The sequence below is a fragment of the Pteropus alecto genome, unplaced genomic scaffold, assembly GCF_000325575.1.
Source record: "Pteropus alecto unplaced genomic scaffold, ASM32557v1 scaffold57, whole genome shotgun sequence".
Classification (NCBI taxonomy): Eukaryota; Metazoa; Chordata; class Mammalia; order Chiroptera; family Pteropodidae; genus Pteropus; species Pteropus alecto.
Window position 1 is genome coordinate 7,447,105 of NW_006442508.1, and position 24,902 is coordinate 7,472,006.

Consider the following 24,902-nt stretch of genomic DNA (forward strand, 5'->3'; position numbering starts at 1 on the left):
ACAGTGTGAGTTCTAGCATGCATCCTCTGAAGACCTTGTGCCCAGAATATCCACATCCCAGGCCAGAAGTATTGCCACAAACACTGCCGTGTTAACCTGCATAGCCTCTTTTGTGCTCCTTGACTTGGTGCACGAGAAATCTCTTTAGTGGAGAAGATTGAGTCCCCAAGGCCATTCAGAGGGCTCCTTTCTCTTGTGCTCAACCCTCCCCTAAATAATCAACAGTCAGTGATGTACACTCTTGGCAACCTGACAACTAGGAAACAAGAAATTAAAAAAATCTCTCATCCAGATTCCTCCTATTTCTTATGATCATCCCAATGATCACAAGTAGTATTGGAGTAAATGCTTTGGTACTGAGATAACTTAATAACTGAATTTCCAGGGTGTGCCCATTTAATTGAAATCTTGGCTGCTGGAGTTTATCGTTAGAAGGATTTTGGGATTAAAATGTAATATATTCTAATATATTCTTTCTTTTTCTTTTAATAGGGACAGTGATGCTAATTATTGGGCTGAATATGCTATTTGGTCCTAAGAAAAGCCTCGACTTTCTTCAAACAAAAAATGGCCCTAAAGTGCTTTTCAGAAAGAGTGAAAAATACATGAAAATTTGTAAGTATGGTTTTGCTTTCTTTTTTAAAAAAAATTTTATTAAAAATATAAATTTTCAAACGTACGAAATTAAAGAGTATAATGAACCCTCATGTGCCCTTCTGCAATTCCAACAATTATTAACATTTTCCTAATGTTGTTTACAGCTATCTTCCTAATTTTTTTTTTTGGTGAAATATTTTAAGCAAATATTTGATATGTCATTTCAACCATAAATACTCTGTATTAGTTTTGTTTCACTTCTAACATAGATAAGATGATTTAACAGATACAGTTTTCAAAATGCTTTTTTCTAATAGTTGAGACTATTTATTCCATTTCTAGTTCTCCCTTTTTTAGGAGATTAAATATGTTAACTTTTGGAATATTGATGAACTAGAAACTCAAACCTGAAATTAGTTTACTATTCAGTATCTGACCCATTTCAAATGGACTGAATTAAGTAAAAATATTTATTGAATGTATAAAATTTGGAGCTATATAATGAAAACTATAAGACCCAATTAAAAGAGATGGAAGAAGATACAAAGAAATGGAAAGATATTCCATGTTCTCGGATTGGAAGAATCAACATAGTTAAAATGACCATATTACCTAAAGCATTATACAGATTTAATGCAGTCCTCATCAAAATCCTATCAGCATTTTTTAATGAAATAGAACAACAAATCATCAGATTTGTATGGAAGCACAAAAACCCTCAATTGCCAAAGCCATCTTGAGAGAAAAGAATGAGGCTGGAGGCAGCACTCTGCCCGACTTCAAATTATACTACAAAGCGACAGTAATCAAAATGGCATTGTACTGGCAGCAAAACAGACACACAGACCAGTGGAACAGAATCGAGAGTCCAGAAGTAAACCCTTATTTACATGGGCAAATAGTTTTCGCCAAAAACGCCAAAAACATACAGTGGAGAAAGGAAAGCCTCTTCAATAAATGGTGCTGGGAGAACTGGAAAGCCACCTGCAAAAGAATAACACTAGACTGTTGTCTATCACCACACACCAAAATTAACTCAAAATGGATTAAGGACCTAAATATAAGACCTGAAACAATAAAATGCATAGAAGAAAACATAGGAACTAAACTCAAAGACCTTGGACTTAAAGAAGATTTTATGAATTTGACCTCACAGGCAAGGGAAGTAAAAGCAAAAATAAATGAATGGGACTACATCAAACTAAAAAGTTTCTGCTCAGCAAAAGAAACCGTCAACAAGGTAAAGAGACAACCATCCGAATGGGAAAATATATTTGTAAACAACACCTCTGATAAGGGCCTAATATACAAAATATACAAAGAACTCATATGACTCAATAGCAACAAAAAACCAAACAATCTAATAAAAAATAGACAGAGGACCTGAACAGACACTTTTCCCTAGAGGACATACAAATGGCCAAGGAACATATGAAAAGATGCTCAACATTGCTAGCTGTTAGGGAAATGAAAATCAAAACCACAGTGAGATATCATCTCACACCTGGTAGAATAGCTATAATCAATAAGACAAGTAATAACAAATGTTGGAGAGGATGAGGAGAAAAAGAAACCCTTATACACTGCTAGTGGGACTGCAAATTGGTATAGCCACTATAGAAAACAGTATGGAGGTTCTTCAGAAATCTAAGAATTGATTTACCATATGATCCAGCAATCCCTCTACTGGGTATTTACCCCAAGGACTTGAAAACTCATATCTGAAACTCAGCCATAAGAAGAAATACTGCCATTTGCAACAACATGGATGGACCTCGGGATAATCATGCTAAGCGAAATAAGCCAGACAGAAAAAGTTGAAAATCACATGATATCACTTATATGTGGGATATAAACCTAAAAGCAACAAAGGAACAGGATAAACAGAGACTCATGGACATGGACTATATAGTCTAGTGGTTACCAGAGGTTGCAGGGGGAGGGGAGAGGTAGACGGGGTATAGGGGGTCAAATATGTGGTGACAGAAAGAAATCTAACTATGGGAGGTGAACACACAGTATAAATATATATATGCTTTACTGTTAAAGTGTACAGCTGAAACTTATTGGATTTTGTTAACCAATCTCACCATAAAAAAATAAATTAATTAAAAAAATTTTCAGTAGTGTATTAGGATATAATATATTCTATAACTACATAGTGTTATGTAGAATACAAAGTAAAAATTAGTCTCTATCCTCAGTGATTTGATACTTTACTAAAGACAAAATATTATAGTGTAAAAAGATAGAAAACAAGCTAAATAAAATTTCAATATAATTCTAAAAGAAATGTCACAAAACAGTAAGACCATTATATAAAAACCTTAATATATGTTCCATCAAAATTTGAGATTATATTAAAATTTAGGGGAAATTTAAAAATTTTAGAGTTTTGTTGGTGTGTTTTTATGTTTTAGTTATATCCCTTGAAACCAGGTCTGGCAGTTTTTGTTTGTTTTTAATCCTGACAGTTTTTGTTGTTTTTATTTATTATTCTTAAGAACCATAATTCTTTAATTCATTCATCAAATTAAGGCATTTGAAACAGTTTATTTGCAAAGCTGTTTAGACAATGTTATGTGATTTTTAAAAATAGTTTATTTTTAGAGCCATTTTAGATTCACAACAAAACTGATCAGAAAGTACAGAGCTTTCCGTATACCCTCTGAACTCACATACACACAGCCTCCCCCACTGTCAACATCCTTCAGCAGAGTGGTACATTTATTGCAACTGATGAACCTACACTGACACATCACTATCACCCCAAGTTCATAGTTTACATTAGAGCCCACTCTTGGTATTGTGCAGTCTGTGGGTTTTAACAAATATATAATGACATGTATCTGCCATTATAATATCATACAGTTTCGTTGCCTTAAAAATCCTCCATGATTTGCCTGTTTATCCCTCCATCTATGGCAGCTATTATATTTGTCTTTTAAAAATTTTAATAGATTTTATTTTTAGAGCAGGTTTAGGTTTACAGAATTATTGAGAGGAAAGCATATAATTCTCATATACCCCATCTGACTCCCACCTCCCCCCACAATTTTCACCATTATTAACATCTCACATTAGTGTGATACATTTGTTACAATCGATGAGCCAATATTGATAAATTATTATTAACTAAAGTCCATAGTTTACAGCAGAGCACTCTTTTTTGTTGTCTGTTATATGGGTTTTGATAAATGTATAATCTCATGTATCTACCATTCCAGTGTTATGCAGAATAGTTTTGCTACCCAAACATTCCCTGTGCTCCACTTATTCATCTTTCCCTCCCTCCTCTGAACTCCTTGCAACCACTGGTCTTTTTACTGTCTCCATTGTTTTGCCTCTTGTAGAATGTCAGTCTTTTAACTTCAGAGTTTAATCTATTTTTATTGTGACTTCTCATTTATTTGTATAATCTTACTATTCTTTTTCTTTTTCTACTTTCTCTAGGTATATTTTTTCCTTGTTTCTCTTCTTGCTTTCTTTGCAATAATTGTTCTTTTTTCCCTCCTCCCTACTTCTTTTTCTAGTTTGGAAATTATATTCTATTTGTTATTTTAGTAGTTGGTTATTTTTTTTCTCAGCACATTAAAGATATTCCCCTGTTATCTTTTACTTTTGCTGATGAGAAGTCAGCTGTTTTTGCTCCTTTGAAGTCAATCTGTCTTTTCTCTCCGGCAGCTATTAAGATTTTCTCTTTGTTTTGGCATTCTGCAGTTTCATTGTGGTCTATCTAGATGTAGATCCTCCTCCCCCCACCACCCACCACTCATCTTGCTTGGGAGTCTTTTTGGCTTTCTGAATCTAAGAGTTATGTCTTATCAATTCTGGAAATTCTCAACATTATCACTGTAAATATGGCCTCTTTTTCATTCTCTCTTTTCTTTCCTTTATGACTCCAGTTAGATGTGTAGGACTACTTATCCTCTTCCCCATGTCTAATAACCTCTTTCCTATTCTCTACCTTTGTTTTTAAGCTGTCCCATTGCACTAATTCTCTAGTTAGCTTTGTCTGTTCTGCTGTTTATCTTGTCCATTGAGCTTCTAATTTAAATTATAATTATATGATTTTATTTTTAGAAATCTATTGATTTCTTTACAAATTTTCCTGATCATTGAGTTAGTCTTATGTGCCTTAGTCATACTATTGAATGCCCTCTTTTATTTTTCTAAACATGTTAAGCATGCTATTATGAAAGTTCCAATATCTAAAGTAGTTGTGGGCTTGATTTTACAGGGTATTTTTTCCTGCTTGTTTCAGTTTTCTTGTATATTATTTCCTGTATATATTTATGATTCATTTTTACTTTAAGCTCATGGTCACTGGAATATTTTTAGGGAAGAGTCTTTGAAACTTGGTTTTAAAGTATGGTTTACATATGCATGCTGCACATGAAAATTAACTCAGGAATTAGACATTTCTTCTTTGCACAAAATCCTTGGTCAATAGGCTTCATAGTGTCATGAAAATTATTTTTTAAGCAAACTTAACTTCTTTTAAATAAGTATCTCTTCTTTCTGTTTAGTTTTGTGGCTGCTTGTTGGTGTAGGGTTATTAGGATTAGGACTACGGCATAAAACCTATGAGAGGAAATTGGGCAAAAGGGTAAGTAATTAAAAATATTGATAATTTTGTAAATATATATATTTATATATATACATTTGTACAGTTCACCATTATGATTGAACTGTAGACTTAAATCTAATGACCCCAGGGCCCTGGATCCCATCTCCATAACCCTTAGGTCAGAGGCTGATAACATAGTGGGATTATTTTATGAAGGTGGGTTCTTGGGACAGGATAGACCCATATACTAGAGGCAAACTGCTTATGATTTTGTTATATGAAGTTATTTTTGTCATCCCATGATTTAACATATCTAAACCATGAAATAAAGAATTATTTTATGATGGGCTGCTTTGTACTGTTTGGTAGATATTGCTGAAGGCAACAGTGTGAGATTCTTTGACTTAAGAAAAATCTTACAGATAATTGTTGATTTTGGAGATTTTGGGTAAATTGTGTATTGATGGGTCGTGGAAGTTTTCTTGTCTCTTTCTTTTCCGTCTTGCCGTCTACAGTTTTAAATGTTTTATTGATCCTGTCTCTTCTAGAAAGGTGGGGAGAAGCAAGAATAAGTCATTACAATGTTGTACTTTCTATCTGCTCCGATAAAAAGTTTCATGAGTTTCATAAAGCAGTTAGAGTTACAGTTTTGGCTAAGATAGATTTTACGGGTTAACTTTGGATTTTAGTAATCTGTATTACCAAGCAAATTTTTTATACTAAAGGAAAAGCCGTATTGAGGATGCAGGCAATGCTCCCCTTGTTTACCTTTGTACTCCTAGCACCTCACAGAGTGCTTGGCACATACTGAGAACTCAGTAAATATTTCTCGATTAAGTAAATAATTAATTACATGACCTTTTTCTTTTACCCTTTATTTATTAGTCATTATTACTGCAAATAATATCAGTCACAAGAAGGTACATAAAGCCAGCCAGGGATTCTTTTCAGAAGGAGTAATTTCAGTTGGATTTAATACCTTTTATTTATTCATTCATTCATTTGATAAATGTTTATTGAATGTCTCGTGTGCTTGGTGCCAGGGATACAGAGGTAAACAAGTTGAACAAGATGCCTGATTTCATGGAGTTTACATTCTAGTAGGGGAGAAAGACAGTATTCAGAGGAATACTGTCAAAGAAGGAATCAAGGATGACTTATTTTTCTGGCTTGAGTAACTGCATAGAGGGAGGTAGCATTTGCTAAGATTGGAAGAATGAGGGAATACTAGGTTTTGGAGTGATAAAATCCAGAGTTAATTTTACAAATATAGTCATGTGTAAAGCGAGAACTTGACAAATATTATGCTTCTTGAAACCTCTGTTGATGTTTCCATTCTCTTTAAATGACATTCACTAAACTGAATAATCTTTCTTATATAAAGATGAAATGCCCCACTCACTGCTGGTGGCACATTAAGCTGTTTATGTTGAGTAGCGACCCTCCTATGCAGAGAGGTTACTGTTTAACCTTCTCCCGACCTGAATTTGTATGGTCCACTTTAAGTAGTTTTTTTTTTTTTTCAGTTGTGATGGTGGATTTGTTCTAATGCAGCCTACTTTTCCACAGGAGCCCTGTTGTAGATCAGTAGGTATTAGTTTGAGATGGATGGTTAGGGTTAGGCAGTGCATTCTCTAACTGAACCCATGGACCCAAAAGAGGAACTTTCAAAGGGGACTGTGCTCCTGAACCTTGAACTTGCCAGGACAGTAGGGGAGTAACACCATTTATAAGCTGATTAGAATTGGTACATCACTTTATAAATATGTTAAAGAACTCTATGTATCCCTCTGTGATCTCATTCTTTTTCGGTGCAAGGGTAACCCCTTCCTGAATCTGGTGTTTATCATTTTCATCTATTTCTTTATATTGTTACAAAATATGATATATCCTTAGACAATATTGTTTTTCTCCCATGTTTGTAACTTTATCTAAATGACATCTGACATATATATTTTGCAACTTACTTTTTACTTAAAATTATCTTTGTGAGATTCATCCAAATGGAAATATGTAGCCTTAACTCATTTATTAGGACTACGTAGCGATCTGTTATGTGTTTGTGACACCATTTATTTTTTTATTTTCCTATTGAAACAACAGCCAGATTATTTCTGATTTTTTTTTTTGCTATTACAAACAATGCTTATTATAAATGTTTGCATTCCAAACATTCCCCCTGACTTCTAAGCTCAAGCTAGAAATTCACAGAAGATTATGAGAATACTATATTGCACATATCTCTATGAAATAAACGTGGGCAAGTGTGTAAGAAAATTCCTTTGCTGAAATACGAATTTTGGTGGAAAGAGGTGGAAAAACTGGGTCATGGAACCTGTCATTGTTCAGTCATCCTGAACTACCATTCAAACTATTTCTCAGGCACCAGCCACAGAGGTCTCTGCCGCCATCTGGCCTTTCAGGTTTGGCTACGACAATGAAGGCTGGTGTAGTCTAGAAAGGTCAGCTCAACTGCTCAGTCAAACAGGTAAGTCTTGCTGGAATTAGTTTTAGGTTTTGAGACTACCGTTGTTACTTTTATTTTGAGCAAGATCATAAGTAATAGGAGGAGGGTTTGCTGGGTCATAAAATAATCTCTTTTAAAGGCTTTACTTTGATGGGCAACTGCAGGAGGATTAAGCTTCTAACCACATCTGTCTTTGTTCAAGAGCAATTAATTCAGTTGATTCTGAACAAAGCCTCATATTGGGTATCTACAGGGGATTCTTGTCATGACTTTGCTCTTAGAGATGCTGCTGCTGGTGGCTCCTATCATTTGGGGACCCACTGCTGGGGACCAGAAAACTGTCAGATTAAAAGGCAGCATGGTTCAGAGTCATGCTCATTTGTGAAGCAAATTGCTTTCAAGAGCCTAAGGGGCCATTTTTAAGTTTTGGTGCCCAGTGGAGCTCATCTTTGTATGAAACATCCTTGAAAATATGTGGGCATTTGGTTCTTAGATCAACTGCAGGGAGCATGGAACAAGATACATAAAGGGCTGAACTATTCTGGTTATTCCTAATGATATGCATGTCTCCTGGGAAATTGCTGAGGGCATGTATGAGTCTAATGCTGCTGAGAAATTTCCTTGGCCTTCAGTCTTTTGGTCCTGAGTACAGGCCTCTGAGGCACATCTGGCCAGGGTCTGGAAAAAACAATATACTTCTGTGCCAGTATCATGAAGGTGTTTGCCTGAGAATGAAACACTATTGTGCAACACTCTATTGTTTTTGAACATATATCGAATGTTTGAGAAGGCATTAAGCTTACTTGAAATATGGGGAATGATGTTAAGAATATTTGAAAATTTAGAAAAGCTATGTTTTTATCCTCTCCTGCATTTTCTTAAGGTGCCCCTTGTATTAATTACATACTAAATATGGGAAAATTGTCTATAGCTCAGATTTGAGCCATTTCACTTTCGTGACCCTTCAGGAATTACTTTGTTTTTGATTTATGAGTAAAAGTTTGCTAACTGTTTTTGCATTACTGTGGTGAATCACCACGTGCATTTTTTTTTTTTTTTCCTGAACAGGGGCAGATTTCATAACGATTTTGGAGAGTGATGCTTCTAAGCCTTTTATCGGGAACAATGACTTAGCCATGTGGCTGGGGGAGAGGTTGGGCTTCTATACTGACTTTGGTCCAAGCACAAGGGATCACACTTGGGGGTGAGTGCACCTTGGGTGCTAATCTTGAACATAGTCCTGAAAGACTAGGCAGCATAGGCTTGGAGACTGTCAAACCTTAGTCCTATGACTGTGCTCCACTGATGCCTCTTGGAGGATGAGGACGTGTTGAAGATATACATGTTCCATGATTGTTTGAATGGTTTCCCTGTTACTGGATATTTTCAGTTCTTCACTATTATAAACCATTGAAGGTAGGTGCTGAGATTATAACAGTAAGCATGTCTGACCTGAATGCTGTCTTCATGGAGCTTACATTCTAGTGTGAAGAAAGAAAATAAACATGTACACAAAGAAGTAAATAAGATAGTTTGAGCTAGTGATTAAGCGCTATGTAGAAAAAGAAGCAGGCTACCGAGAGAGAAAGTACTGGGTGAGCAGGGGCAACAGGGGATGCTCATATAGGTAGGATGGTCAGGAAGGTCTCTTGAAAACCTCGTGATAAAGACCCAAGACCCAGCTGTGGAAAGAGCTGAGGGAACCACCAGGGTAAAGACTTGAGGCAGAATCAAGCTTGGTGTGCCTGACGGGGGGCTGGTAAGAAATGAGGGCCAGGCGGGCACCTGATCTTAGAGAGCCCCATAATCTGTGCTGAGGACTCGATTTAATTCCGTTGTGATAGGAAGCTATTGGAAGATTTAAGACAGGAGTGATCTGTTCTGACTTATATTTTTAAAAGATCATTCTGGCTATTCTTGGAAGAACAGATTGTTGGCAACTGGAATAGGCGCAGGGAGACAGATGACGAGGTAGATGGACTAGCACAGGTGAGAGATGACGGCGGGAGCTGTGGAGATGGAGAGAAGGGGGCAAATTCAGGAACTGTTTTGGAACAGAGTTGACAGAACTTACAGATGGTTTAGATGTCAGGGGCCTGGAAGTGAAGCACCAAGGGCAACATGTAGGGTTTTGACCAGAATACCTGATAGGAGATGATGCTGTTTGATGGGGCTGGAACGACCAGGAGAGTAGCAGGATTGTGCTATGTATGAGATGGCCCCGGATAGTAAAGTGACGCCCAGGAGGCAATTGTGGGTAACCTGGAGAGCCGAGTAGGACAGGACACGCTGGACCTGTGGATCCAGGCACCATTACTGTAGAGACGGCCCTGTTGCAGGGCCTGCATGAGGGGGCCAGAGAGAGAGTGTGCATGCAGCCGGGGACGAGGGGCCGGCTGAGGCCGAACTCCGCTCATCCTTTTCATATGTAGTTCTTTGATTTACAAGTGAGGCAGACCATGTTTTCATATTGTTATTGGACAGTTTTTAATTTTTAATTTAGTAAATTGTTACATCATGGCTTTGCTGGTGAGATCGTGCATTCACAAATGTGTTAATATTAGAATTGTTTATGCAAATATGTTGTCAGAGTGACAATGCAGGTAAAATAAATTTGGTGTATTACTAATACTGCCCTTTTTGTGTCTCCAGTTAAAGTGCTGTGCTTAGTGACACAGTGAGACAGGCTGAATTGCAGAGATGCAGGGAACTGACAAGCCAACTGCCATATTATTGCTCTGAATGCCCCTCAGTGGGATGCTTGAAGTGTGACACATCCCTTTTTAACACATTTGCTTACTCCTGTCTGCATGATGTTGCCGGCCCAACAATGATGTTCCTTTTCATTCCTATACAGGATTATGGTTTTGTCAAGATATCCCATTGTGAAATCGGAGCATCACCTTCTTCCGTCACCAGAGGGCGAGATTGCACCAGCCATAACACTGACTGTCAACATCTCCAACAAATGGGTGGATTTTGTTGTGACACACTTTGGGAATCATGAGTGGGTGTCTTTGGTTTATCTAACAGTACACAAATGCCAAGAAATATTATTAACACATTACTTTGATTTCTGTGCAGTGATCTTTCTTACTTCTTTCTTTTCACCCCAAGTATTTTATCCTGTGTTGCTGCTTTTAAAAATCACCTGAAGAAACATTTGAGAGGCAGGTGGTCCTTAGCGGTGGTAGAGGGCAGCAGTGACGGCCATGTTAGCCAGCAGTTACCAAGCAGATGCTGTGCTAAGTAAATTATTGTATTTAGTCTGCATTTTGTATAAAGTAAGTACTATTATGGCCCCATTTTACAGATAAAGAAACTAGACTGAGAGAGGTTAGATGACTTGTCCAATAGGGTCACATAGCTAGGAATTAGGTTAACTAGACGGTAGAAAAATAAAATTTCCTTTTCCTACAGGCTTACTACAGTTGGGACTAAGGTTGGGATTTGAGAGTACTAAGTGACATTCTATTTTCCCTCATGTTTTCACAGTCAACTAATAGGTAAGCAGAGGTATCTGGCAGGGAGATCAGAATGCCACTTTTAATTCTAATGCATCTATATGGACCTGCTAATACATCCCTTGATAATACATGACACTGGCTCTCCAAAAACAGCAAAGCTACCCATCAGGGGCAGAGTTTGCCCTGTCAAGCTCTTGCCTTGGTCAGTAGAATAAGCCAGAAAATAGCTTGTCTGCAAACGGGCAGTTTCCAAGGAGAAGAGAGAAGAAGGATTTGAGACAAGCCTGCCCAGTTACTTCTTCCAAACTTAATTAATTATAAAAATCCTTCCCAAAAGTAAAGGGTGGAGAGAGAGAGAGGCCAAAGATAGCTTTCCAAGAAAGTCCCTCTACAAGGAGACATGAGGAATGGAGAATGAGTTTTATCCCTAAAGAATAGTTTTCACAACCAGTGACTTGACTTAGTACTGAGTAAATCACAAATAATGCCAAGAATATATTGTAAAAGCAAAGATAAAGGTAGATAATTTATACTCTACCATAGTAAACACACTGTAATAATAATAGAAACACTGATGTCAAGTGCTATAAAATAGGGCATACAGATCCTATCCACATTAATAACACAAGAGGCCACCAAGCTTTAAAGTGACATACAGAACATTAGAAAAAACTTTGTCGTAGTATAAGTTTTACCTAAACAAAACGTGTCTGCTACTTTTATTTTCCTGGTTACTTTGCTTTTTCTCACAGTGTTATGTGGCTCTGTGAAAGTATACTTGCATACTTTCCAAAATAAGTCAGAGTATAAGTAATATAAACAAGCCATCCAAAGTAATTAATGTGAATCATTCGCTAATCAGACTCTTGCTTGCCTCAGAAATAAGAATGTTTGGAAGATAGATGATACAGATAGTTCATTTTCTCTTTAAAAAAAAACTGTTTGAAGAAATGCCTTCTGTTTCCCCCAGTAATTTTCATGTAGCAAGTATAAGCATTCAGAACTCATTCTACTGACTTTAAATTGCACTTGAATTGGGTTTATTTTTTTTAAATAGGCACTTTTATGTTTAAAGTTTGCAAAGTTTAAACCTAAGAAACAGTTGAATCCACTCCTTTCCTTTTTCCCTTTGCTTTCCCCACCACCTCCTTCAACTCCCTCCAACCTCCTCCGCAATATGAAGAATAGACTTGAAAGGGAAGAGAAGACTAAAAGACAGCCCTCAGAATGTCTGGAAAAGAGGAAGTATAGCTTTGTCTAACTGCCTGTTAACCACGTCTGTAAAGCTCTCTGATGAACACCATATCCTTTACTTGCTATCTTACTTGATTTAATAATAATGACAACATCAGCGGTAGCAATAGTAACTGACACTTACTGAGATCTAACTCCTGGGAGGGAGGCAATGTAGCCTAAAGGTTAAGAGTGTGGAATTCCAAAACCTGGAATCAGACAATACGGCTTGAATCCTAATTCAGGAGTATCCTTCACTAATTATTTAGCTTGAGCCTCAGTTTTCTCATCTGTAAATTGGGAGCAATAATCTTGCCTATTTTATAGGGTTCATGTGAGAAATGAGATGTATTATCTCATGCAAAGTATACAAATATAGTAAGTGCTCAGTTAATGCTGGCCATTGTTATCAAACCAAATCAGACAACTCTAAATGTAAAGTACGTCAGGCAGCTTAAGAAGAATTCATTCATCAAGCACAAATCAAGCACCTGCCGTGTCTGAAGCACAGTCCATGTCCCCACAAGTGACATGAGAAAGAACGTGCTTCGAATAATTTGTGAGACCACATTACATGTTTTCGTTTGCCTTGTTCTCCAATACTAAATAAATTCTTACTGTGAATAAATATTTAGAGATTTTATTTTTCTAGTGATTATGGCACACAAATGTGAAATATCAGGAATAAATTACAGAATGCTTGTGCATGTAATTAGCTGATTCAATAAAATTTTTTAAATTGCTGACTACACAAATATCTCCTTACAGCCAATAAATAGGAAATAGCAGTGTTTCTTAGAAGTCTTTAGGTACACATCACTTTTTATTCAATTTTAAGCCATTAACCGAGCCATCAGTTAATCACCATTTTGTATTTTTATCTATAACATGCATACATGTGCAAAGGGGAAAGAGCACAGAACCTGTAGTTTGAAGACCTATGTTCTAGTTTTGGTTCTGCTGTAACATAACCTCAGTGAGTTTCAGTCTTCTTATCTCTGAAAATTGGATAAAATTCTCTTTTTCAGCCCACATGATAATGTTTATAGGGCTAATCAAATATTAACAGATAAGAAAACAGAAAACGTATGTATTCTCTCTCTCTCTCCCTCTCCCTTATATCCATACATATATTTTCTATTTTTCTTTTTATCACTGAATAAGATTTATCTCCTGAGAAACTATAAGACCAAATTCATAGATTATTTTCCAATAATATATTGCTAAAATATATTTATATGAAAACACTATCTCTGTTGCAGTGACTTTGGGATTTTCTATACCTAGATTTAAATCCTAGTTCCATGTATCAGAAGGAACAGAATTCACTGCAGACTTAATGGACTACTTACCAATACGTTGGAAGGCTAAAGGAACAGAGAAGAGAGATGCTAAGGCACTCAGACACTAGTAACAGTGGGAATCATTACCATCCTTAGGGAAGGGCAGAGGAAATAGTGTTCCCAGAGGGAAATCTGGAACCTGGAAGAGAGGCCACCAGGCACGGGGAATGTAGCTACTGCCAGAGGGGCTGCGGAAGAAATGCCCTGACTTCTCTTTCCTCCAACTTTTCATCTCCTGCTGGTGCCTCCTGTTGGCCAAACATAACTGGAAGTCAGCAGACAAGGGAGCCCAGGAGATGAAATCTGCAGGGGTCAGACTCCAAGGGCATAGAGAAGGGGCAAGAATGGATCTGCTGCATAGGGGAGACGGAAAATAACCATATGCATGTTAATCTCATTTAAAAATAGAGCTAAATGCCACCTTTCTCTCAGTTATGAGAATTCAGTATCAAAGATGTTAAACAAATGGTCATTCTTTTCACGCTTCCGTTTCTTGAGATACCTTTTAATAGTACTCAGCTGTCCACACATACATATCTGAGCTTAGACCTGTCTTTAGATCCTACCTTAATGAGGTTTCTCCAATCTTCTTGGTCCTCGGGGGTCTCCTTCTATCTTCCTTTGTCATTGCTTTCTTTCTTAATCAATCATTCATTAGCTATCTTTCTCGGTAAATGCCTGTGTTTGTTTTACTGCCTGTTTGCTCTTGGATCCATTCCTGGGTTGTCTTCCTCTCAGCTACACATTGCAGGGAACCACATTTTCCAGAGTTTGTTGCCTTCTGGCTTCTGGGTAGGTGTAGCCAATGGGAGGCATAGTGCAAGGTTGCAAGGCAGGAGGAGGGGAGAAGCCAGGGTGTTTCTCATCCTCTCTCTGCTTTCTCTGGTGCTTCGCACAGCAGCTGAGTATCTTCTGTGGCCCCAGGTCCTTCCAGGCAGCCTCCTCTAGAGTGCCATCTCCCACCAGCCAAGGCTAGCTTTTGGACTCTGAGAATATCATCTCCTCGTGTTGTTTCTCTTGCTCTAGAGGTGATATTGGCTTCTCATTGTTGCTAAACTCTGGTTGCCTCACTCACTGCCGTTTGGCTTCTCATCACCTAGGTAACTGATTCTCTATATTAAGTTCACTTTGTTTCAGTTTTTCTGGCTGGATCACATTAAATATGATGGCCCTAGTTTTCTTCAAATAGATTGACTGTAAACCTGCCAAAAGCTTGATGAACCTGCCTAATTATTTCAGTTATATATTGACAGTGCTTAGAATAATAAAGTATCCTGTTTAGCTAGAATTTGACCAGGAGAGCCTCTTTTAGAAAGTGTTCATTTGAGGGAGCTGAGTAGGTTACATAAGCCAGGTATGTTCTGTGAATGTTAGGATTCTCTATCAGTCTTTAGCTGCAATACTGATTATCAGGTCTCAGATCAGTGACATAATTTCTTCTGATGAAAAGTTGAACAAATGCTGTTTTTAAAATAAATATTTAAATCCACTTGACTCCAAATGATTTGTGGGGGAAAATCATGTTGTCCTTAGTCAAAAGTTTGTCAGCCTACTCAATTGAAGCACTGTATCTGGTTCATTTCCATAACATTAAGACATTTGCCCAAGTAGGAATTATTCTGGGTTTGTGCTCTACTGAAGATATTTTTTGGGAACTTAGGTACCTGAGATGTTTAAAAAATTGTTTTGCAATACAAAAAATTTACATTTTTACATTTTTCTTAGAGATGACCTAGACAGAAAACTTCAGGCTATTGCTGTTTCAAAACTACTGAAAAGTAGCTCTAATCAAGTGATATTTCTGGGATATATCACTTCAGCACCTGGTTCCAGAGATTATCGACAGCTCATTGAACATGGCAATGTGAAGGTAATACAATCTTAAAATCTTCTTCATTTTTAAGTGGGGGGCGAAAACCCCAACAACTTAATATGTATTCCAGTTGCCTACTGCTGCATAGAAAAACCACCAAAAAATGTACTGGCTTTAAATAACAGCAACCATCTATTTACTCATGTACCTGCAACTGGGACAGTGCTCAGTGGGGATAGCTCATCTCTGCTCCGTGAAACTAGGTGGCTCAGCTGGGGACTGCAGATGACTCACAGGTAGCATGTTGGTGCTGGCTATTGACTAGGAGCTCAGATGGGCTTTTGGCTCGGGGCCCTGGTTTCTATCCATGCATGGGCTGCTTGGGCTTCCTTGCTGCATGATGCCCAGGTTCCAAGAGTAAGTGTCCCAAGAGAACCAGAAAGAAACTGTATTGCCTTGTATTACCTAGCCTTATAAGTTATATAGTGTGACTTCTGCCATTGTTGCAGCGTGCTCACATTCAAGTGGAAGACATATAAGACCCATTAAAGGGTATCAAAATCACATTGTAAGAATACTGTACAGAAAGTGAGTTATTATAGCATGTTTCAAAAATATAATCTGCCCCATTATGGAAGTTAATTACGATGTCAAGAGTAAAAAGTAAAATAAAATGGCAAAGAGGCTGGCTGATCAGCTAGACGGCCTCAGGACTGCACTAGTCCTTACCTATTCATGTCTAAAACGCTTGAATTTGTCAGTGCACTTTGGGGAACTGACACAAATCAAATCTGAGACTGACACATACACCAAAATGCTAACTGCATTAATTTATAACGAGAAATACCATTGTTATATTTAGTTAAGCATCATGTAGATGTCTTAGTCCTTTACATTTTGTTTTCTGCTTCATGACTTGAAATAATATCTGCAGAGAGAAAAGGTTATTCATCTTATCAAGTGCTTGGAAGGACAAGTGAAGGAGAACGGGGCATAATGAGGGTATTCTGCATGTGACAGAAAACACAAAGTGACAGTGGCTTCAATAATAGATAAATGTATTTCTTTTCTTTCTTTTCATTTTCTATTTTTGGCTACAGAAGTCTAATACTTTATGTAAAAGTCTGGGCAGGTGATTCAGCACTGGTATGACACTCTGGTGTCAGGAATGTGTTCCTTCTATCTGTGGTTCCACTTTATGAGGCTTCCATTCCCAAGTTTGCCTCATGGTCTAAGAAGGCAGTATCCATGTTCTAGTTAGCAAGATAGAAGAGGGGATGAAGAAGGGCCCAAGAGTATAAACAAGTTATCTCTGAAGGGAAATTCTAGGAAACTGACCCCCAACACTTGTATTTACCCCTGATTTAATGTGGCTATCATGGGAGTGATGGATGAGGGAAGAGAAGGCAGATTAGTTCAGAAAAGAGATTAAGGAGAGGTCAGAGAGTAAAAAGCATGGAGAGTGTGGAATCACAGAGGCTGCATCACTCATTTACCACTATGCAACAAACCACCTCAAATCTAGTGGCTTAAAACAACAATGGTTTAATATTCTTATAATTCTGTGGGTGGACTTGGTGGTTTTCTGTTCTTGCCTCTGTTCACTTGTACAGTCAGTTGATGGCTTGGCTGTGACTGAGGGGACAGGTCTAAGATGGCCCCTCTCACATGTCTGGGGCCTTGGTGCTGGCTGTTGGCTGGGCCTCTCTCTCCATGTGGTCCATTATCATTGACTAGCCTAGCTGGTGCTGCATTTATCAGCTGTGTGACCTGGGGCAAGTTACATAACCTTTCCGGGCCTCAATGTCTGTATCTGTAATGTGGTGATAGCACACCTTATTGTATTGTAAGGTTATGATGATGAAGTATAAGCAAACGTCTGCAAAGCCCTCAGCCTTGTATGTAGGAGGCACTTAATAAGTGGTGGCTAAAATATATGCATGATGCATGTCTGACTATGTATAAAATCGAATAAGATAAATGTATAAGTACATAGTCTATGAAGTAAAAAGAATGTTAGATAAGATGATATTTGGCAAGTCTAAGGAAAAATTACACTCTTATAAGAGGGAATTCTCACATTGTATGTGTATAAGTGTGTGCGTGTGTGTGGTGTGTGTGTGTAAGGCATATGCATAGTGTTGGGGAAGAGGAATTTGATTTGATTTTTATTTAATCATTTCTTGGTTTCTGCGATTATGGTCAGAAGCTGTATCAAGATTGGCAGTGGATTCTTATATAGCTTTTTCTATCAAGAAGTTTATTAATGCAGAGAGTGGTTTTGGTCATAAATGCTTGGATGAACAGATTTTTCTCTTTAAGAGATGAGTATTTAAATTCTACAGTCTTAAAATTTGACAGTATCTTTTTAAAACCTAATAAAATGACAGTTAAGCATATTCAGTTTATTATTTCAAGTGTATACAGCTAAATGACTAAATTTTTATCTTTCCAAGGCAAACCAGAACAGTCCTTTTTAAAAATTTGTTTTATCACTAAGATTTTTGTTTAAATTTTAAAATTTATTACAATTTTTATGTATACATATATATAAATGTATATATATGTGTGGGAAATAAAATAGTAAAGATTAATTAACAAGTATCCATATGTCTACCACCAAGCTTACAAAAAAATTAAGAAATAGCTAATAAATTGTGGTATATTCTTTTTGTGATTTAAAAATGTTTTAAATCAAATTTTAATAGTAAAATTGATAAATGGTTAAAAGTTGGGTATATTTTTTATTTATAGGATTTTTAAAAAGAAGAAAATGAAAATTTCTTTGGTATAAAATCTCCCTCCATATTTAGAGTTTTCCCAACATGCTATAGAAAAAAAAAAATGTATATTCTGCTTCTTTGATGAAAAACCACCCTGGTCTCAAGCTTTCAACATCAAAAAGACTCATGATTATTCCGCAAATGTGTTTATTTCCAGTGATTCAATTTAACAAACACAGACTGAGTGCCTGCCAAACGCCAGGTTTCATGCTAAGTACCAGGGAGCCAAAGTGATTAAGAATTCCTCAGCTCAGGAAGGGGAGGGCGGCGACATATAAATAAATAACCGTACACAGTGCAGCTGGTGTGCATATGTAGGATGACCGATGAAGATTCAGTAAATTCTGTTTGAGATGAGAGACTTGGAAAACTGCAGGGAGCCAGGGACTGGATTGTAATTGTTGATTTCTCTGCCTAACTCCCTCTATAGACCATGTTCATCTTTGTACTCTGAGCGTCTAGTACAAGAGCTGGATGGACATATGGCGGTGCTCCAGATATATCTGTAGGATGAATAAACAATTTGGGCCTTAAAGGATCAGAAGGAGCCAGGCAGAGCAAATAGCATGCACAAAGGCATACTTATTACTGTTGCTTACACATTTTTTGGCAGTTCAGAATAGAGCACTGTTTTATGCTTTAAACATTCTCTTCTCTGTTTATTAGGATATTGACAGCACAGATCAAGACAGATGGTGTGAATACATTATGTATCGAGGGCTGATCAGGTGAGCATAGGTGTTTGATTTTTTTAAAAAATCTATTATTACTGTGATCTTTCAGGTCTATCCTGGAGGGAAAAACTTTATGGAAGCAGTTAATTAATTTTATTACTTTTTATAAACATTGATTTGGCTCATTATGTAGTTTAACATTTTTTTCAAGTCATAGCCATTATAATGATTTAAGAAGGAATAAATGGCTAAGCAAATTAAGCTTAATTATACATAGAGGACACTATATAACCTATTAAGTATGATAAGTATGATATGGTGTAAACAGCATGGACCATGGAATAAAATAGCACTGGGCTTGAATTCCAGCTTTGCCAACTTCTAATTATGCAATCTTGGTAAGTTAACTAACTTGTTAGAGCCACTACTATATTGTGGTGAGGTCTCTAGGTAAATTATATTTTAAAAAAATATCATCTCATATCAAAAAAATGAATATTTTATGTATATTCCAAAATATATTGTGTGAGAGGCAATTTGTGTAGACAGAATATTCATTAGTATAAAAAAGGAGAGTAAGGTTGCCAAGCGTGTTTAGTTAATTAAATCTATGTCATATTCCTTATCTATTTATATCATAAAAGCAATAGGTCGATAAATATTCCAAGTAATAAATCAAGGTAATTCTAGTAATATACATAGTAGAGTTAGAAATGGGAAATTGGCTTAATAATTAAGGTGTTATCTAGTAGATCTCATCAAATTTCTGAATGACAATAAAACTTTTACAAACCATTTCTATTTCTGCCACAGATTGGGTTATGCAAGGATCTCCCATGCTGAACTGAGTGACTCTGAAATTCAGATGGCCAAATTTAGAATCCCTGATGATCCCATTAATTATAGAGACAACCAGAAAGTAGTCACGGACCACAGGGAAGTTCCTGAGAAAATTCACTTCAATCCCAGGTGAGTGAGCTCCTTTATGTTGTAGACTACAGTTATGAGGCACAGCATCTCCTCTGGGGACCTTGATATTATCCCACAGTGAACTACAAATTATATTTGGATCTAGAGTTTCGTTCAGGTAAGAGAGCTCATGTTAAAGATGATAAAATCCTGCTTGGGTTGAAGTTACAATGCCTGCTTTCTAGGGTAGAGAAACATGTTGTAGTCCCAGCCTCAGGTAAAAAAGATCACATCGGTGTCATCATCGTTATCACCAACCATCATGATAGGTGATATCTGAGTGTTTCTCAGACCCTGATCCAAGTGCTTTCTTTGCGTGTTATCTCAGTTAATCCTCACTGGGTTGGTACTCTTGTCATCTCCATTTTATAGGTAAATGAGTTCAAGCAGAGGAACAGGAAGTAACTTCACTAGGGTTACATGGCTAGTCAGTGACGAAGCTAAGAAGTAGGTAGGAAGCCTGTTAGTGTCATTGGGTCGCTGTGATCTTCAGTGCTGGCTGTACATTAGACTCTCCTGGAGAGCTTTCAGAAGCTACCACTACCTGGGCACCACCCTAGGCCAATTAATTCATCAGCGGTCTGGGCTTTGGATTAAAAAAAATCTTCCCAGGTTATTCTAACATGCAGATAGGATTGAGACTATGGAGAGTGGATCATTCATTTCCATTGCAGATATTCTGCCATGTGAAATATGTTGGGTTTTGTTTAGTTTTAAACAGAGGTTATCTGAGAAATCTATTTGTAGCAAAACATGTGGTTTGGAGTATGTGCTCTTTTCTCCTCCCATGACTGGATAATGAGAGGAAATGTCTGTATAAAACCAAACCCAGAACATGTCATATATAGCATTACTAGATGTTTCTACTGTTTTTACGAGCTAATAGCTATAGAAACTCTCAGAGATCATTTTGTTTGGGGAAAAAAAGGACATTTATCCATTTTCTTTCTTTTTTTTCTTGTCTCTCCTTACAAGATGAAGAAACTGGACCATAATGTAGATAATGCATGTAAAGAGAGCTATAGCCAAGTCTTGATTTGCTTCCATTACTGTATTCATTTTCACTCTTTGCAAGTGTAATGTGGTTGTGAAGAGCATCGGCTCTGGGGTCAAGCCGCCTAGTTCAAACCCTCACTTTGCCAGTGAAGAGCTAAGTAACTGTGGGCAAGCTGCTTAACTTCTCTCAGCTTCAAGTCTTCATCTGCAAGCAGGGAAAAATAGTAATGCCTACTTCCTGAGGTTATTTGAGATTCGAATGACACATAAAGTTCTTAGACTAGTGCTTGGTGAATGCTCAGGAGTCAACGGCTGCAATAGGAACAATAATATTTGTAGCAGTAACAGTAGAAGTAAAATAGTTTCTCTCTTTTGCTGATTGAGGTGATTTCTTAAATGGAACCAGATCTTGGGAGCAAAAGCTTTCCTGTTTCCTTATTCTCTATATACCATGAGTGTAGAGAAATACAAATAAAATATTTTTGGATAATTACAATTGCATATTGATCCAAACCAACTGTGAAGGGAGCTAGATCTGCTTTCCCATTTAGTTTAATTATGAAAATAATGGAAGTATAAGTAGAAAGCCTGCCTTAATTTAAAAATTCCTTATCAAAAAATATATACATATGAAAACTTATGAAATAGAAATAGTCAAACAATACTAATTTACCAAAAATCCCATTCCTTAATTCAACAGATATTCATTGAGTCCCATGATGCCAGCACTGTGCTAGGCTTTGTGCTAGACACCGAACACAGTGGTGAATAAGACCAAGTCTTTGTCCTATGGAGCTTATGTTCTGGTGGAGAGATAAGCAATTCAAAAGTTATCACTAGTAATCTTTTTGAATACATCTTTGCTTTTTATATGCATATATATCACACAATTATTCCAACTGTGTAAGTGTATGAAACATATTTACGTATGTGTGTATATGTTTATTCATTCTATTTATTAACCTGATATTTTTCATCCAAATGTATATTATGAACTTTCTTCCATAATAAAAGTATTCTTCTGAAAATACTTTTTAAATGATTGCATAATATCCCATTGTACAGATATACCAAACTCTAGCTAATCAATTTAATTATTTTTGCATTTATTTTTCCATTATTATAAAAAGTCTTCCACAGGCTTTTTATTATATCTTTGAACATATCCTTGAATACTTCCTTACGACTCAATTCTAGATGTGGAACAGCAGGGTCAAAGGTTGGGCAAGTTTTTAATATTCCTTATCATTGTTTTGGGATGACAAGGTAAACAGATCTTCTGTTTCCTACATTATGGAGGTTATTTGGAAATTGTGATTGCTGATGAGGAAAAGGAAGTCAAGGATTTCATTTGCTAGACTATGTAATTGAGTTTTTACCAGTAAAGTAAATAGTTAAGCTACAGCATGTAAGCACTAGACTGAGAAGTTGAAAGTGTGCCAAAATGGATAATTGTAACATGAATAACATATCAGTTTTCATGATCTTTTAACCTGTAAAATGGATATTATTCAAGCTGAGGACTAGAGAGAAAATTCGGATTTATTTTTCATCAATGTTATCAGCCAATAATTCTTAAACAGTTATGCTTTTGGAATGATCCATAACTATGGAAAGAGGACTTCGAAGGTTAAAATACATATGCCTTTCCCATATGTATGAAACTTTTTTTTAGTTCTTCATTTGCTGTTTTATTAATTGATCACACCTCTCTTGATTTTATGACAGATAAGTCAAACCAGAATAGGTGATGGTTGAAATTTTACATAAGAACATATCTTTCTGAATGGTTTGTATATGTCAATTACTTTTTTTTTTTTTTTCAGATTTGGATCCTACAAAGAAGGACACAATTATGAGAACAACCATCATTTTCATATGAGTACTCCCAAATACTTTTTATGAACTGTTTAAAACAAGAATTCATTGACTGTGCGAGTCTAAGGAAAACAAAAGTATATAAAATAAAATGAAGAGATGAACGAAAGTGAGAAGCTACAAAGAGCCTTAATTTTGAAAAAGTATGGTATCTATGCAGTGGGAAATTCTATCAATATATAAAACATACTGCTTAATGAAGGCATTTTTCCAAATTGTTTTTCTTAAATTTTTGATAAAAAATAGAATGTGGAGTAATATAAGAAAATTTTGCTTCTAGAAATAAAATCATTACAATGTGTTACTTTTTTAATGCTTAAAAATAAGAAATTGATTTATTGATGAACTTACAAAAATCAAACAGTCTTAAATCCCTCTTGGGACAAAGCAGGGAAAATATGTTTAAAGATTAAATCTAATTTTTAGAAGAGTAATGAGTATATACAACTATTGCTGACTCAGGAACATCAGCATGCCCATCACCATCCTTCTTTGATCTATGGTAGAATCATCTATCTTTTCTCTCATGTTTATATCACTCCATGGCTGTACATGACACACTGCAGTGAGGTCTAATAAGTCAGGCCACCAGTTGTCAGAGAGCACACCATAACACACAGAAGAGTCCCATGGAGTGAATTTTCTTCCCTAGAACTGAGCAGGTAGGTGATTGGAGAATTCAATCTAATAGCACCATGCCCACAAAGAATGGTGATTTAAATGCTCTTCAGGGAGGCACATACATCTTAGAACTGGAATGGGCCCTGAGTGTTGTTTTATCTTTGAGGGCAGAGATAAAAATTACAAGAGAGAGAATTTCCAAAGGTTTTATGTCACAATCTAAGGAGGTTCCTTGGATCTAATTAATAAACATGTCATTGAGCATATTGCCCTAGGCAAAACATTATGTCTCAGTGGTGGTTTTAAAAATATGTCCACAAATGATTTGGCACCTTCTTCAATAGGTGAAACCTAATTAGCCTCTTTTTGAGTGTGAGCTAGACTCGATGACTTCCGATGAAAATAAAGTGAAAGAGACGGCATGCTACTTGCAAGCTTAGGTGATAAAAGATATTGTGGTCTCTGCCTTAGTCTCACCCTCTTGGATCTGAGAAAAGCCAGCTGCCACGTCATGAGCAGCCAGCCCTATGTAAAGGTGGTGAGGAACTGAGGCCTCTTGTCAACAGCCAAGTGACTGAGCCACCTTAGACGTGGAACCTCCTGCCGCAGCCAAGCTTCAAGTTGTACTTCAGCCCCAGCCGACATCTTGACTGTAATTCATGAGAGACCTAAGCTCAACCATCTATTTAGCTGTTCCTAAATTCTTAACAGATAATAACTGTCATTTTAAGCCACCTATGTTTTGGGGTAATTTGCTCTGCATCACTACATGACTAATGTAACCCCTTGCATTTTTCATGTTTAGGGAACTTTGAGAACCTGGCAACAACAAACATTTACTTAGTGTCTGTCATATGCATAGTACTGTGTTTGGCACATGGTGATGGTAGGAGGTGTCACTTAACTGGAAAAGACATTGCCTTTTCCTCTGGATCCTAATCACCAAGTTTGGGAGACAGAAAGCTACAAAGACATCTTGAATAGCAACTACTGACTATTGACCCTCTACTGAACCAACATTATCTCCTGACAATGATACTGCATGGTTATGTAACACAGATGCCAACTGGGATCTTCTAACCTTTCAGCTCTGGATAAGATAGCCAGAATCCCCATTCCATTTCCTCCTGAAGACCGTGTCTTCCCCAAGGTTTCTGTGAATTGTGGTAGATTATGGGGCAAGGTTCACATTTTTATGGTTACCTCTCATTGATCTCCTCCCACTGTCATATTTCAGTTCATAGATGGTCTTACTCTTGCATTTCTGACACTTGGATTATGCTACAATGCAAGGTAAATGCAAGGAGAGAACACATTGAATGCACCTAGCCATTGCCTGGCACTCAACAGGTGCTCAGTATTTCCCAAAGTTCTGGGGAAGCGGATCTACACACAGACAGCAAGTACTGCCTCTGCACTGTGCCAAGCAGACATAGAACTCTCTTTGTTCCTGACTTCCTCAAAACAAAGTAAAACAAAACAGTCTCACCA

General features: G+C 36.9%; 1 protein-coding gene across 1 annotated transcript in view; it reads left to right on the top strand.

The window, feature by feature from the left end:
- The window catches only part of CWH43 (cell wall biogenesis 43 C-terminal homolog), a 42,080-nt gene extending 19,079 nt beyond the window's left edge, over positions 1 to 23,001 (top strand). The window contains exons 8-16 of the mRNA XM_006922491.1: positions 493 to 615; positions 5,127 to 5,206; positions 7,550 to 7,655; positions 8,703 to 8,838; positions 10,492 to 10,641; positions 15,403 to 15,547; positions 18,940 to 19,001; positions 19,761 to 19,916; positions 22,739 to 23,001. Of these exons, the coding sequence (XP_006922553.1) occupies positions 493 to 615; positions 5,127 to 5,206; positions 7,550 to 7,655; positions 8,703 to 8,838; positions 10,492 to 10,641; positions 15,403 to 15,547; positions 18,940 to 19,001; positions 19,761 to 19,916; positions 22,739 to 22,817 (1,037 nt within the window). The 3' untranslated portion in view covers positions 22,818 to 23,001. The remainder of the gene's footprint in view (positions 1 to 492; positions 616 to 5,126; positions 5,207 to 7,549; positions 7,656 to 8,702; positions 8,839 to 10,491; positions 10,642 to 15,402; positions 15,548 to 18,939; positions 19,002 to 19,760; positions 19,917 to 22,738) is intronic.
- The last annotated feature ends 1,901 nt before the right edge of the window (positions 23,002 to 24,902 follow it).